Raw genomic sequence first — 16,991 nt, forward strand, 5'->3', positions numbered from 1 at the left:
ATACACACACACACCATATACACACACACACACACACACCATATACACACACACCATATATACACACACACAGCATATACACACACACACAGCATATATACACACACACACAGCATATACACACACACACACAGCATATACACACACACAGCATATACACACACACACAGCATATACACACACACACAGCATATACACACACACACAGCATATACACACACACACAGCATATACACACACACAGCATATACACACACACAGCATATACACACACACACACACTATATACACACACACACTATATACACACACACACACACACACACACACCATACACACACACACACACCATACACACACACACCATACACACACACAGCGCACACACACACACACACACCATACACACACAGCATACACACACAGCATACACACACAGCATACACACACAGCATACACACACAGCATACACTCACCATATACACACACACCCAGCATATACACACACACAGCATATACACACACACAGCATACACACACACCATACACACACACAGCATATACACACACATACACATATATAGCATACAATCATTAACTATACACACATATTTAGGGACTTACATTTCTTGCAGACCGGCTGATGTGTAGTGGGGTGGGTCGGTTAGGCATCCTGCCAGCCTAGGAAGTGAGCCGGCCGGGCAGCCACGGCAGCAACATGGCGGCCGAGGAAGCAGTGTGGAGGAAGGGCGGCCGCGGGATCAGGGTGCTAGGATGGGCGGCCGCGGGAGCAGCATTGAGGGCGGTGAGCCGCAGGAACAGCATTGAGTGCCGGCGGACAGCTCCCGGACCAGTGTGCCGGCCGGACGGCTGCAGGAGAAGTGTGCCGGCCGGGCAGCCGTGAGAGTATCATGCCAGCCGGGCAGCAGTGTGGAGGGTGGGTGGCACACTGCGAGAGCCGTGTGCCGGCCGCGTGGCCTTAGGACCAGGCTACCGGCCGCGTGGCCATAAGTACATTATGCAGGGCAGGCAGCCACAGGAGCAGTGTAGAGGCCGGATGGGCAGCTGCGGGAGCAGTGTGTCGGGCGCGGGACCAGGGTACCATCGTGGCGGCCAGGCAGCCGCGGAAGCAGTGTGGAGGACCGGTGGGCAGCTCCCGGACCAGTGTGCTGGCTGGGCAGCCGCGAGAGCATCATGCCGGCCGGGCAGCCGCGGGAGCATTGTGGAGGACCGGGCACCCGCGGAAACAGCGTTGCGAACGGTCAGGCCGTACCGGCCTGGCAGCCGTGGGAGCAGCTTAGTGGGCGGCCGCAGTAGCAGCGGGGCAGGGCCCGATGGGTCAGAAACTCTGGGGCGGGCGGGATAAAGAGGGGGCGGGCCATGGGATTGATCTTTACCTTAATGCGCCGTATAGCAGGGCCCGGGCGGCGTTCAGACCGGGTATGGAAATGCAGCGCAGTCTGGAGACATTGTGATTGTGCCACTGCCCGGGCCCCTGAAGCTCACGGGCCCCGTAGCAAACGCTACGGCTGCTACGCCGGTAGTTACGCCACTGCCCTGGAGCATAAAACCCATAATACTGGAGACCCCAGAGCACATAAAAAAATGAATCCCCTCCTTTCCTTCTCCTCCCTACACCTTATTCTCTACTCCATGTGCATAAGTTTGGCTTTCTGACTCCACAGCCCTAGCTGTATGTATATGTATCCAGGTGGCACAGTGTGAAGACATCTGGGGGCTAATTCAACAGAAATACACTGCATAAGGAGTCTCACTATACTTCAAGAGATCCCATTCTACAGGGGGCGCTATAGAAAATTTTAAAAAATTATGAAAAAATAGTAAAAAAAAAGTAAAAGTTTAAATCACCCACCTTTCCCTAGAACTGATATAAATAAACAATAAAAATCATAAACACATTAGGTATCATCCCAAAATGTCCGATCTATCAAAATATATTAGTGATTTTTCCCAGCGTTTAACCCCGTAATGGAAATTGGCCCAAAGTCGAAAATGCCACTTATTTGCCATTTTGAAAAATATAAAAATTTCTATAAAAAGTGATCAAAAGCCCATGCAGTCCTCAAAATGAAAGCATTAAAAACGTCATCAAAAGTCGCAAAAAATGACACCACCCAGGTATTAGAACATGGCAAAATGAAGAATTTTTTTTTGTACAGAAGGTTTTAATTTTTTTAAATGTATGAAAACATTATAAAACCTATAAATTTGGTATCTCCGTGATCGTACCGACCCAAAGAATAAAAAAAACATGTGATTTGGGGCGCTCAGTGAAAGCTGTAAAATCCACGCCCACAAGAAAATGGTGCGAATGCGTTTTTTCATCATTTGCACTGCATTCTGAATGTTTTTCCCGCTTCCCAGTACACGGCATGGAATAATAAATAGCATCACTATGAAGTTAAATTTGTTACGCAGAAAATGAGCCCAAACAGAGCTCTTTACATGGAAAAATAAAAAAGATTTTTGAAGGTGGGGAGTGAATAATGAAAATGCAAAAACGAAAAAGCGCCACGTCCCTAAGGGGTTAGAGTGGATTACCGCTTTCAGCAAATAAATTATATCATTTCTGTATCAATTCCTCACGGTTTTCTAGATTTCTAGATCACTGCTTGCTGTCATGCAACAGGAAGATGTATTCATTCCTTCTTGTGGACAAATACCAGTCCATGGTCGTGTGATGTCACAGAGTGTAATCAGAACTATGTGCTACAACGATACATGCACCTGTGTGACATCACATGACTAGGGACTGTTTTTTTTATCCTCAGGAAGTAAACAATGAAGCTTTCAGTTGAATGACAGCAAGCAGAGATCTAAAAAGCCATGGGGAATTGATACAGAAAGTATATTGGAAAATTCTGTTACACAAACAATATCAATTATTTGCTGAAAATGGATAACCCCTTTAATTTGTATGTCTGTTTCTGTAGAAGTAAAATTTAAACCTGTAAAGCACAAATCATTTTAAGTTGCTTGACTGGAGAAAGAAAACACATCTTGAGTCTTGCACAATGAACATACAGACTGATTTGCAGACAATAGGTTATACAGCAGGAAGGGCTGAGCACAGTTATATATAGTGTTCTGTCAGTAGGCAGCATGTTATAGAGCAGGAGGAGCTGAACAAGTTGATACATCTTTTGGTAGGAAATGATTGAGCAGAAGATGATATTTTACATATATCTCACTGCATGTATACTTATAGCAAATTGAGTGCCCCACTGGACACCTAAGCATAGACAGTGCTGGAAATGAAACAAATACATGACGTTATACTACAACTTTCCCCACAAAACTATAAATCAATCTACTTTTCCTCCTGCTCTATACCATGCGGTCACGAGAAGTATAATAATGGTACCTACCCAAAATGTGTGCAGTCTCGATATGGCAGCACCGAAAATATGCTACAAAATGATCTCCCACTTATCAGGACAATTCTGTAAAATCAATCAGGGAAGACGGATGTGAATAAATAAGGATGGTTCAGTGGCAGTGATGGTGATGTGTCAACACAGCGACAAGGTGGATGTGTTCATAGGCTCTGATCATATAACATTGACAATTAGAAAAATCAGCAATGGAGTACACAGGGCGGGTTATGTAATACACAGCAGGGGCTCTAGTGATGCCCCTGGAGCATTTAGAGCTAAGCTACATATTGTTTTTTTACCAAAAAGGTCATAAAAACAAATGGCAAGCACAGATTGCGGCTGAATGCAGTACAATGGATACCACCTACAACTTGATCTTGTAATATAACAGATACATCTGAGGACATGACATTGATTATATCACATCAAATGTTCATGTGTGAGAAAGCCAAGATCATAATATGTATCCTTACAGAAATTAAAATAGTCATATGGTGATATGCCAAGTGATCACTGATGCAATATTACAACTGATGCTGTAGCTGCAGGGGAATTTAATAGGCCAGTATTGGCTATTTTGTTATTATAACACTGCTGGAGAAGCCCTTAACTGCTACCAGTCTAGATAACATAGACTGTGATCACTGCAGCATCGTGTTTACTGTAAAGGAGGAGAAATGGCGAGTAAAATGTGAAATAAGTGATTAAAGTGCTACACCAGTGTATGTTCAACATGGCAGACAGTTCTAGCAATAAGGAAGAAGTTGTTCCATTGGTTACTATGACCACTATGACCATCAAGGAAATTTTTCTGTTCCAGCTTTTAAAATTGATAACTGATCAGAACGCAATACTTTGATATTCATTTAGCACAAGGTAACAACCCATGACCAAATTTCCCACTTTATGTCTCCACTAATTTTTACCCAAAAGGGAACCTGGCATCAGGATTTTACATTGTCACCTAAAGATTACTTACATCCACATTTTGAAAGTACATAAAAGTATACCTGGATCCCTGCAAACAAAAACAGGGTTGTGTCGGGGGGGGGGGGGGGGGAAGGGGGGTTGTCATCTGTTATAAGGCTACAGATCCAAGTGTCATCATCATTGTCGTCAGACTGCTCTCACAACTCCCCCTCCCTTAGGCAGAGATTTGCTAGCAGCACACGGTCCACTCATGTTGGCACAAGGGAGGGTGGAGGAAGGAGAGCGGTAAAAGCACAAGTAGTGCTAACTAAAAAAGCAGATTGGGAATTAGTATTGTAAAGGCTATGGGAACCAGTCATTAGGCAAAAATGTGAAATCCTAATGACAGGTTTGCTTTTAAGCTGCCTCTGAGAGGCCAGGTATAGCACAAAACTAGCAGCTCATGGTACACAGACGGCAGGTAGTAATAGCTGAAACAGTAGGTGTGGCTGAACTGGTTATATATCTAAGTTATTATATTTCAACCACTGAAAAATAAAGAATACTTGTGCCTTTTTATTTAGTTTTGTGGCTATGGATTACATAATTCTATCATCTTTGGTGCACTCTATGTTGTAACCTATGCTCCATTTTTCAGGAAACTGTTATTTACTTGCAGAATCTGCAATGACGTGAACCTTGGCTTAAGTTTCATTTATTTCTCAAAAGAGACAAACAATAAGGCAATGTAATCTACCTTGCTCCTCGAGATTACAAACAGAGGAAATGTGTGTTTGTGGTGTTACCTGCCACTCCTTGTGTCATGCTGTCTCATGTTCTTAATAAAATGGACCTTCTTAAAGTTCTTTGGTCTGGGTGAACCGGACAGAGTCCGACATCTGAAAAATAAGGCAATTAAAGCCTAAAGTGAGATCTTTCATGGCATCTCTACACAAAGACAGGAAGGAAAAAAAAAATCAGACAAATGGCTGCAGTCTAGTCACATTTCACAGACAATAGCAGGGTACGGCACAAAGCCACACGGGCCAGGAGAGAACAATCACAACTCTTGAACATTGTAATATTATCACTAACAGCAGAGGATTTTCCTTTTCTTCATTGTAATGCCAACAATAGAAAGCGAGCGCACGTGGAACACAGAAAAGTAGAAGTTTTATTCATTTTATCAAATTATAGTCGCAGTTACAAATCCTCCTCCCTTCAAACCCTCTTCCTGTAGAACTACAGAGAGATCAAGATGCCCAGGTAGTAGGGTGAAGCTGTGCCGCAGAGCTGGCATTTAATGCAGGCAGAAAAAACTGAATTTAAATTGAAAGATAATATTATCAATATAATATTTACTTATTACCATAATTCAAAAGAGTTCGGTTTCGCTGTGTATTTTGCCAACTTGGTTCGTGACAATCTGTATATTGTAAATATTTATAAAATGACAAATGCGTATTTCTGTTCTATATATACACTGATCACTGTACTAAGGATCCTATAGGCTTCTAGGCCTTTAAACCCAGCAACGGGTGCACAGAGCACAAAGGATTGTCCATCTTTTCATTGGTTGGAATGGGAATGAATATGTTTTTTATATGTAAGCCATTTGTTTTCAGAAGGAGCACATTGTAATGTTTCTGCATTGCAGTAGTAATACAGATTACCTGTGCTAAGAATACCACTATTTCGGAGAACCTCAAAGAAAGGAGGATGTGAAGAACTGATCCTTTACTCAAAAACATTACAGTAGAATTCAGCAGGTACCTGAACCTGAAATGGACACTAGTGAAATTCATGAACAATCTCTTTATAAATCCTGACATTTGAATAATAAGATCAGACGAGATCAGAAACAGTAGGAAATTTTACCTCCGTAAAGGAGCATTTTCTTCGATGTCTTCAAGCGTTTCCAGTGAAGACCGCTGAGAGATCAGACGTCGCCTGCAGAAGATACAATGCAAAGTACTGTAGAAAGGATAATATAAAAAATACAAAGTCATGCATGAGAAGAATAATAACATACTTCAAAGATTTAATAATTATAGAGTAACTGTAAAGTTTTTTTTCCACAAATCAATAGATCTTGGGATGTAAAAGAACTTTTCCTATTATGTTTGTTACCTATATGAATCAGTTTCTTTGTTATACCCCTCAGATTACCTCAGTGCTGCAGTAGCTTCTTCCTCTGCCTATGCTGACACTCCCTGTGAATCCATAGTAACCCTACAAACTCTACTGACTCCTGGAAAGGGAGGGGTTGCTGCTTCCTGCTCACAGATAAGGTGGTCATGTGACAGAGATCTCTCTGTGTATGTAGCAAAGCTGGATGTGTTCAAGACTTTGGATACAGATGTCTCCTGAACAAAATAGTAAGATACAAGATCTTTCCTGTTTCCCATCAGTCCCTCCATCCCAGTCTGTGATTCTACAGAACATTCTCTCTCTCTTCACCTGGTGCTGCAGCCCTTCCCCCACCTTGCAGTGGGCAGTTTGTGCATATAAGCTATTAACCCTTAGTGCTCACACAGCACACGCTATAGACTTCATGTAACTGGTTTACTTATGATTTCCTCCACTTATTACATGTTCCCTGCTCCCCCATGTGATGAAAGCTGCCAGGCTGTCACCATATACAACCTGTAAGTGCACTGTGCAGAATTCAGTGCATTTACTTGTGGAAAACTAAATGGATTTAATGCTAAATTACTTTGCGAGAGAACACAAGGCATCATGGAATCTGTGGGCAAGCTAACTGGCCTCAGCTTGAGGGCATAGACAGACATTAGTCTCCACCCTCTTCACCTCTGGTGAGAAAGATTTTTGTCAAACACTTTCAGAACAGAAAATCCCATAACTTTGGAAAGAAAAGAGTGAGCAGCACAAAGTAGGCATTATTCTGTTTGTTTTTAAAGTGGGAATCACATATAATAATTCTGTAAAATCATTATAATTTTACAGTTACACTTGAAAGTATCAACAAAAAAAATATGCGTCTCAGGTTGAGTTTGAAACCCGTATGTTTTTTTTTCTAACCAAAGCGAGGGCGTTTTGTAAATAAGAACAATTTGTTTATCTTATTTATTCTTTTCTTAAAAAGGTCCTAAACATGCCCAGCCCCGGTGTAACACAATGGAATGTTCATTCCTTTTTTAAAAAAAAATAACCCATTACAATGAAAGTGGAGGCTCATCTGCTAACAGCATAATATAGAGCAGAAGGAACAGCACTGATTCCCATCTGTATTTCTAAGAAACATCTGCTCATTGTGGGCTTGTGAGACCAGTGGGTGTTCCTACTCAGTATGACTGCCAATCTACCGGATCTGTGTGCATGGCAGTTGTCAATCACTGAGTAGGACCGTCAATTAGACGCCTATGCTCTGAATGCATAATAGTATTGAGAGGCCAAAATGGGATGGGGTGGGATAGAATGGGAGTTGCTGAGAAAAGAAGATGCAAGTCCTGCTTTGTTTTACTGTTAACTTATTATGAGTTAAAATGTTTCACCTAGGAGAACTATTGTGATGGCTATTATAAGAACAGGCGTCTTTCTGTCAGCTTATCATAGACACCTCTGCCCCATATTTACGTAGTGTGTGACTACAATATACATTATTGACACCACCCAATTTATTTCCGTCACTTAGTGATGAATTTACTATGACATTTATTGTGTACTTATTACATTTTCCTCTGTTTAATAAGAAGGTGAAGACAAATTTGTTTGCATTGCACTTGTGATGTGGAACACAGAACGGATCTGATCCAGACAAAACTTGACAAATGGCTTGTTCTTTCAATACAAATCTTTATTTTGCTCTCACTTGTACTATCCTGTCAACACATGCTTTCAGCTGGACTATGTGCACTAGTTCCTGAACTGACAATGATTGGCTTTAACACTAAGTATTTGTTCTTTATTCATGCGATCTGCTACCTTTTCACGGTATAACTCATCTTAAAACAAACCAAAATAGGAGACCTGATCGCAGCAAAGAGGCACAAAAGTCTGATGTAATCTCAACGATAAATGTGGAAACTCTGTTACATGAGGTGGCATCCATTTAAAGGGACACTAAGCCTAATGCTTTTATTATGTACAATTCCACTGTTATTGAAATGTACATTGTCCTCAGTAATCAGCCACTTCAGGCTAAGCAAAAGCAGATTGTAATGGTCTTTGATGGGATTTCCGACAGCAAGTATAATAAATTGTCTGACTTAGGCACAGTTCACACCTTCGTCAGCATTTTCCATTATATTCTGGTTTAGGAGATGGTAACAGAAACAAAAAAGGGAAGATGAAAGAAATACAGTTCCCTTTTCCCTGTCCGTTATTTATGGCGAAAAACATTTTAGTTATTTTTTTCCTGCTATTACCAAAGGGAAGTCTAATGGTACCTGCTGAAATCAGGTGTAAATATAACCTGCTGAATTTTATTCAAAATTAACTGTTGATGCATCAGTGTAATGTAATTCTACCGAAAAACTAAAACCGATAGTTAAAAAGTGAGAGGTGATGAGAACGGTAGGTCCACTACAAAGACATATTTCCACCCCTAAAAAATGAAAGCTTAAGATGCACACATTTAATTGTCAGAAGTTCACAGCGTTGAACTGATATACAAAAAGGATTTATTTTCCCAGACCCAAAAATGCTTTCAAAAAACAGAAACTTCTCTCCTCCATCAGATTCAGCCAGGATAGCCATGTTCTCCTTGTCATTAGTGACTTATCCTTTACATTTTCCTGGAGATAATACACAGGAAAACAAGGCTTAATTGGCTTATTTCCTACATATCATTAAACTGTAAGTGTTTGTGTGTTAACACTATATTTAGCTCTTGTCCTGATAAGGGTCTGTGACTTGGAAACACAGAGTTCAACAACTTCACAAAAACTTGCAACATGTCTGCTTTGTGTCAACATGGAAGAAAACAAACAGTTATTGGCTCGCTGCCTTGGATATTCAAGTAAATTGTGGAAAGACGAGGTCAAATGGGAGAAGTAGAGTCGAAGAGCTTCAACACACAGCATCCCACATACTGGACTGCATTCATTACAAATAGGGGGTCAGCAGCTCAACAAATATAAAAACAAATATTTTGTAACTTCAGACCATTTTATGCACTAATTTACCGTAGTTTATTCTTTTGGAATCCAGATCATAATTTTTTAGCTTTCTTGGCTGCATTCTTAGGCTAAATCATGAGTGCCATAAAACTTAGATAAAACATTGCTAAACCCCCAAACCTCTTGTCCTGCTGAGTCATTAGTTTGCGGTAAAAGTAACTGGAATTGTAACCATTTCCTCCTGAAAGCAGAGGCATTATCATAAGCATGAAGCAAGTGCATCTGTCCGTTTCTCTACTATCTGGTAAATCCAGTTTAAAAGCTATTTTTACACAACTAACATGCAACGTACACAGGTAGCCGTGGAGGGTTTTCGTATAGATGTATAAAAATAAACATAAAAAAAAAGATGTAATAATAGTTAAAGTGGTATAGGAACTCATTTATACATCAGATATATTAAAGTGGCTTTGACAGCTCAAAAAATGTAGTACATGAGGAGTTAATGTCTGGAGTGGACGTGCCTACATTTGCAACTTTTTGAAAAGTTGCATTTCATACATCCATCTAGCACTTCTGAATTTACATAATAAATCAGTTGACTGAGTAGCACTTCTGCCTTGCAGCGCTGGGGTCCTGGGTTCAAATCCAACCCAGGTCAACATTTACAAAGAGTTTGTATGTTCTCTCCGTGTTTGCGTGGGTTTCCTCTGGGTTCTCCGGTTTCCTCCCACATTCCAAAAACATACTGTTAGATTATGAGCCCCATGGGGACAGGGACCAATTTGTCATGCTTTGTGCAGCGCTGCATAATCTGTGTGCGCTATATAAAGAATTATTATTATTATTAATCAGTTGTGGGTTGGAGTAGGTTGGCAATAAAGTCTCCCAATGCTATAGCACCAACTCTAGTGACCCATAATGATCCCTGTTTGCAAATGTGTTTTAGTGATGGATATTAATGCAGCCAAACACCTACTCTCTGTGGTCCCATACTGTACTCCCTACTATAACAATAAATTACCCCTCAATGGTCACATTTGGTACTCCCGATTATTACAAGAAATAATTTCCCCTCAGTAATCAGACACTGTACATCCTACCATTACAAAAAATAATTTTTCCTCAGTCGTCACATATTGTACTCCCTACCATTACAATAAATAATTGCCTCTTAGTGGTCACATAATATAATCCCTACTATTATAATAAATAATTGCCCCTTGGTGGTCACATACTGTACTCCCTACTATTACCACAGCAATAAGTATTTGTCCCTCAGTGTCAAATGCTGTACTCCCTACCATTAATGCTTCCACAGATACACAGGAGCATTGGGGATTTTAATTAAATATGGCTTTATTTCCAGTGTCCCCTGAACTGAATCTTTAGTTTGATCACATTGTACAAGCAGGCCTTACGTGACACAGGATCATAACCAGCTCACCAACAAGAGACAAGTCATGTATTTGTGGCTTTGTTTTATTACATGTCCTTCTTGGTTTTGGTCTGTAGAAATCTGAAGTGAATAAACACCAATAACACCTCAATTTGTTTTATAATAACAATTCTCAGACAAGAAACATGTTATGTAAGGAAGATAAAACATTTCTATGGTAACTCTAAAGTATTCGAGACGAACACCACTAAGTGGATACTTATAACTCTCTTCTGTCACTTAGCAACTGTCTAATCATAGGAAGTGTGTGGCAATCCCGAATATATCCATGTGAGCTGGAACAGCTTTTATCACAGCACAACACCTGCCAAGAGGTGCGGCAGCTCGGGAGTGAGCCGGAGGCGTGAGCTCCGCATTGTATGGGAATTATACACATGCATGGACAATAAGGCTTGTAGATAAGTGTAGGCTCGGCCCAAAGACAACAACCCCTTTCCATGTATCACACTAGAAGCTGTCAGCGCCGCGCAGATCTTATGTAATCGGGGCTTGAACATCCAGAACATCTGACAGATTAAGTGGCGGCTGTTAACACATCCACAGCTTTTATGACTACACAGACCCTTTTGTGTTTGTGAGCAGCATCACATAACTAACCTGTAATGATGTGGATTCTGCCAACACCCTTATAAAGGCCTATTAGTTCTATGCTTGACCTAATTAATTAAAACCCTGCTATGTATTAACATTAGCAGTGTAACAGTGCCACCACCAAAGTCCCGCCATCAGACAGGAAGTCCATGCATCATATTTTGGTATAATGCAAGGACTCCCCTTCTGTACAAGATGTCCAGACCGTCGGATCGACATACGGGGCCGTTTCCACAGGCTGCATACAATCGTGTGCAGGAGGCCTTACACATCAAACAATGCCAATGAGTTGCATCATTCTCCCTCAAGTGACCATTTTATTGTAGATTATTTTTCCTTTCTTTTTGAGCAGACATATAGAAAATGTTAGTTATCAAGTTGTTTTGGCGATATGACTAACTTTCCAAAAAGTAAAAAATGTTGAATTTCAATTTTTTTTTCCATAAATAAGTACCAAATTATTTAAAGTACTATATTGTTTTAATTTTTTCAAACAACATCAAGTACCGTATATATACTCGAGTATAAGCCGACCCGAGTATAAGCCGAGACCCCTAGTTTTACCACCAAAACTGTGAAAAACTACTGACTCGAGTATAAGCCGAGGGTGGGAAATGCATTGGTCAAACCCCCCCCCCCAGTATATAGCCAGAAAGCCCCCTGTAGTATATAGTCAGCCAGCTCCCAGTAGTATACAGCCACCAGCCCCATGTAGTATACAGCCAGCCTGCCCCCAGTAGTATACAGCCAGCCTGCCCCAATGTAGTATACAGCATCCCCTAGTAGTATACAGCCTGCCCCCATGTAGTATACAGCATCCCGTAGTAGTATACTGCCTTCCCCCATGTAGTATACAGCATCCCCTAGTAGTATACTGCCTTCCCCCATGTAGTATACAGCATCCCCTAGTAGTATACTGCCTTCCCCCATGTAGTATACAGCATCCCCTAGTAGTATACAGCCTGCCCCCACGTAGTATACAGCATCCCCTAGTAGTATACTGCCTGCCCCCATGTAGTATACAGCAGCCCTAGTAGTATACTGCCTGCCCCCATGTAGTATACAGCATCCCCTAGTAGTATACAGCCTGCCCCCATGTAGTATACAGCATCCCCTAGTAGTATACAGCCTGCCCCCATGTAGTATACAGCATCCCCTAGTAGTATACAGCCTGCCAGCCCCCATGTAGTATACAGCAGCCCCTAGTAGTATACTGCCTGTCCCCGATCGCAGCGCGTCCCGTCTTCTTTCTTCCGGCATGGACGCGGCCATGTTTTCTTCTAGCAGACGCATACTATGACGCGGCCGCTGCTGACGTCATAGTATGCGCGGCCAGGAAGAAAACATGGACGCGTCCATTACAGAAGCAAGAAGACGGGAAGCGCTGACACTGGGGACATGGGGGAGCCGTTCCGACATCGGAGGGTGAGTATATAAGTTGTTTATTTTTAAAGTGGGACATTTTTTTTTAATAGCCCCGTGTATAAGCCGAGGGGACGTTTTTCAGCACATTTTTTGTACTGAAAAACTCGGCTTATACACGAGTATATACGGTACAACGTGTCACGAATAAATCACCTGGGTATGTTAAAGCATTCCAAAGTTATGACCACTAGTGACATGTCAGTATTGCAAAAAAGGGCCACAAGGTGCAAAATGGCAAAGTCATTAAAGGGGTATTTCCCACGAAGACAAGTTTCTTAAATGTACTCAGGATAACAAAATAACATCTCTAATTCACCGTTATTAACAAAAATACAGAATTTCATAGATATAAGTCCAACCTGCCTCGATCAGTCCTAGTGTACACAATTTCAGTTGCCCCTAAACACAACCCTTTAACATTTGACTTTAGGGTTGGGCCGCCATCTTGGATTTTGCCGTGCTTGCCGAGTGTCTCTGAGCTCCGTGCAGGGGGTGTGGTTACAGGCTCAGAGACTATCAAAAATTCACTTCCCGATTTGTGAGAAGAGAGAAGTTGCAAACTACAAGGAGATAAGTGATCCAGGGGAAGGGGGAGGCAGGCACATATCTGTAAGAACACAGATGTAGCAGGCTGATAGTGTAACAGTGTAATGGTCTATCAGCCTCTGTGTATTCTCATGCAGCTCTCTTTCTATGTGTCTGTGTGTTAGTACCATGTCAGAAGCCAGATGAAAGTGTATATACACCTGTACCCTGAAAATCTAACCACATTGTTACCCGACAGAACTTGATGGATCATAATATGTCTGCTTAGAGACTCCCTGCCCACAATCTGCAATTATGCACTGAGCAGCCAAGAGAGTGATAGGAGTTAAAACAGCAACATTGTAATTTTAAAGGGTTAAAATGATATCTATTGTGTTAACATCACTAGGGGATTAAGATGTGAGAATTTTCTTTCATGGGAAACGGCTTTAAGGGTTTAAGACTTGCAACTTTTTTTAAAAGGTCACATAGTTACTACAGTCCCCTGCTGACATGCAAAATGCATAAGTTGCAGCATGTAACTTTTTATTAACTTAAAAAATAAGTAAAAGCCCCAGACAGCAAGTGGAACTGAAGGACATTACAGACAGATTAAAGGCCCAAAGTCCCTTTAATAAATCTGACAGGCAGCGGAGCTCCAGGTACAGTCATAGAACTCTCCTAAGAAGCTGCCTAATGATATATTACATAAATTGACATAATATTCGGATATTCAAATCTGGAGTTACCAAATTTTCTATTGCAGATCCACAGCAGATTTCTTCTCTCTCAAAAGCCACCTGAAAATCTGCACCTAGTTTTTCTGCAGATCTGTTGCAGAGGGCATTCAGGAGGCCCAACTATACACCTCATACGCAGCTCCAATTATTTTCTAATTTCTTATGCGGCATGAATGTAAAGAACATGCACGTCTGTATCTCCCTTCTCAGCAGTAACAGCACGGGGATCAGGAATCATCTGTTTTCAAGATGGATTTTGGGAATGACTGACAAATAAATGGATATGTCTTCCTGAAACATCGCAGAAAACACATGTCTATGTTATAACAAGGCAGCCTCAAGTAACAAAACTGAATGAAGTGAGCTGCTCAGTTTGTGTGCCAGCTGCTGCTCACATGGGGAGCCCAGTGATACATCTCCTGAGAGGCTGTGACCTTTATAAAAATGTATAATGTATAAAAGCCTAGTAAGAGTTAAAAAAACAGCACAAACTGAACCACTTAAATGAAAAGGCAAGTGGCAGGGGGTGAACAACAACTGAGGAGACCTATTACCAGATTCCAGATTCATTTTTTTTTTTTTTCGAATCAGTTGTGAAAAAGTTGTTTTTTTTCAAGATTTAACTCAAATGCATTCAGACCTAATATTAGATGAAACATTAAATTTGCACGTATATTTTTTTATTTTCTTACAGTCAAAATACTCCCACTACCAGCTTTTCTAAGTGGCGTATGCAGGCGGGTGCTCAGACAAGAGATTCAAGGTCAAATCATCCATGTCTGCCTATACCAGCACAAAGAGCTATTATTTTTCACAACTAATGCTCAGACTGCCACAGAGTTTTTCCTCTCCTTACAAAGACATAAATCAGTGAAAAGAAAACACATTTATGTCTAAAAATAGGGCATTAAAATAAAAAAACACAAAAAGTTGTATTCTAATAGTCATAAAGTAGAACAACTCATGCGAAAAAAAAAAAAATCACATAAGCGTAAATGGCAGGCATGTATCTTAGTTTTTTTCTTTGGTGTACTATTGAAACTTTTGGCGGGTGATTCATTTTTAGTTTTTCCTGTTTTTGAAAATGTCTCAAATCCACATGGACATGTAAAGGGGTTTATATACAGGAGTGGACATTACTGTAAATTTTGGATTTGAAGCCATGGCCTGCATTTTTAAGCACTCTAGTCAACCGCAAGGGAGATGACGACATTTGATGGTGCGGTCACACGTGGTGTTTTCAAACACATCACAACAACTGAGAAGAGGATTTGCCTTATAACATTGCTGTCAATGTGGAATTTACTAAATGTGTGTTAACTATATGTAAACATGTTGTTTTTTTTGTAAACACAGTGTTGACAGCAACGTAATTATGCAAAAATCTGCTCTTCTCAGTTGTTGTGAGGTGTTCGAAAACGCATGCGTTAACACCACATGGGACTGCACCCTAAGAAGTAACCAATACATTTCAATAAAATGTGAATGCAAAATTTATGAAATAAAAAAAAAAATGCTCAACAGGTTTATGTGCAAAGTTTTATTTTACTCATGTGAAATACTTCCAATGGACATGTTAAAACAGGGTCCATGAAAAAAAATCCTTCCTCGACACGTGCCCTGGACCAGGTGTACTTTTGTGCCTAAAAAGTTGCAAAAGTAAGCAAAAAAGGTAACACATAAATGAAAAGCTGCACAGAACATCTGGAAAATAAAGATACATAAGGCACACTGCACTACGGAATGGAGTGTTATTTAAACACAGGACTTCATGGGGCTCAACACAAATAATGTCACTATATTAAATGTCCTAGAATAATGGCACCTGTATTACTGTTGTATTTTAGTTACTTTACATAGATCAACATTTTGAAAGGGGATTTCTGCTGCCCTTTCTAAAAAATAGGATATGACAGAGGTAGAGAAGTTGAGCTTAGTGATATTTAGGTTCAGATTTCTGGGTACAAAGCATAGCATCTGAGAGGACTCTTGGGAAAGATAGCGAAGGTCCTGATAACCCCAGCTGCATACAATGATTGCCAACTCTTCTATCAGTGCATTTACATATACATTAGAAATTCACTGTGTGACTGGACTGGATGCTGCAAAATTATTTAAAATGTTAGGGGAGATGTAGGTAGATGCATCCTATGTCATTAAAAAAGTCTTTTACTTCTTAACTGTCAATAGGAAAATGATAGCAAGGTAGGAGTAGTGTATGAACTAATGCAGCCAAAGATAAGAAAGTGATACTTGTTTAACAAGAGAAAGTATTTGTAACAGCTCTGTATCCACCACTATTCACACACAAAAATATGCACAGCTTATATATTTATAAATATTTCATTCAGTCTTTTCATGGGACAACAGAGAATATATGACAGTAGGTTCCCCTGGTTTATCAGGCTTGATTTTGATGGTAGATTTTATTTAACTACTTTGGGCATGTAGGTCACTAGAGCTATACAGGTTACGGCCACTGGAATCCTCTTCCACACCTCTACAATGACATCATCAAGCTGGTGGATGTTGGAGATCTTGCTCAATATAGTTTACATATAAAAAAATATTAGAAGTCCAGCAGCACCAAAAAGCATGAAAAAACTGTGGGTGCAGATCCCAAAATACTGGTCTTGACACACCAGACAATAATAATCCAAAGAGAAAAGAGGCTGCACCCAAGCCTTGAAAAAGGATCCTGAATAGGGTCTGAAACGTTGCACTTGGGTTAATAAAGCACCCATCCGTTTGTTCACTTTCAATTTGGAGTGCAGTCAAGACAGAAGATTTTTCTGTCTTCAAAAGTCGTCTTATACGCCGGAATATACGGTAACTATTTTAGGAACTATAGAGAAAAAATGTA

At 40.6% G+C, this 16,991-nt stretch overlaps 1 protein-coding gene across 2 annotated transcripts in view; it reads right to left on the reverse strand.

Moving 5' to 3' along the window:
* The window catches only part of CABLES1 (Cdk5 and Abl enzyme substrate 1), a 63,411-nt gene that overhangs the window by 24,081 nt on the left and 22,339 nt on the right, over positions 1 to 16,991 (reverse strand). For both annotated transcript variants that reach the window (XM_072152076.1, XM_072152077.1), the window contains exons 2-4: positions 6,186 to 6,257; positions 5,114 to 5,206; positions 3,390 to 3,464 (exon numbers count right to left, since the gene is read on the reverse strand). In XM_072152076.1, the coding sequence (XP_072008177.1) occupies positions 3,390 to 3,464; positions 5,114 to 5,206; positions 6,186 to 6,257 (240 nt within the window). The remainder of the gene's footprint in view (positions 1 to 3,389; positions 3,465 to 5,113; positions 5,207 to 6,185; positions 6,258 to 16,991) is intronic.

The sequence above is a fragment of the Engystomops pustulosus genome, chromosome 5 (assembly GCF_040894005.1).
Source record: "Engystomops pustulosus chromosome 5, aEngPut4.maternal, whole genome shotgun sequence".
Taxonomy (NCBI): Eukaryota; Metazoa; Chordata; class Amphibia; order Anura; family Leptodactylidae; genus Engystomops; species Engystomops pustulosus.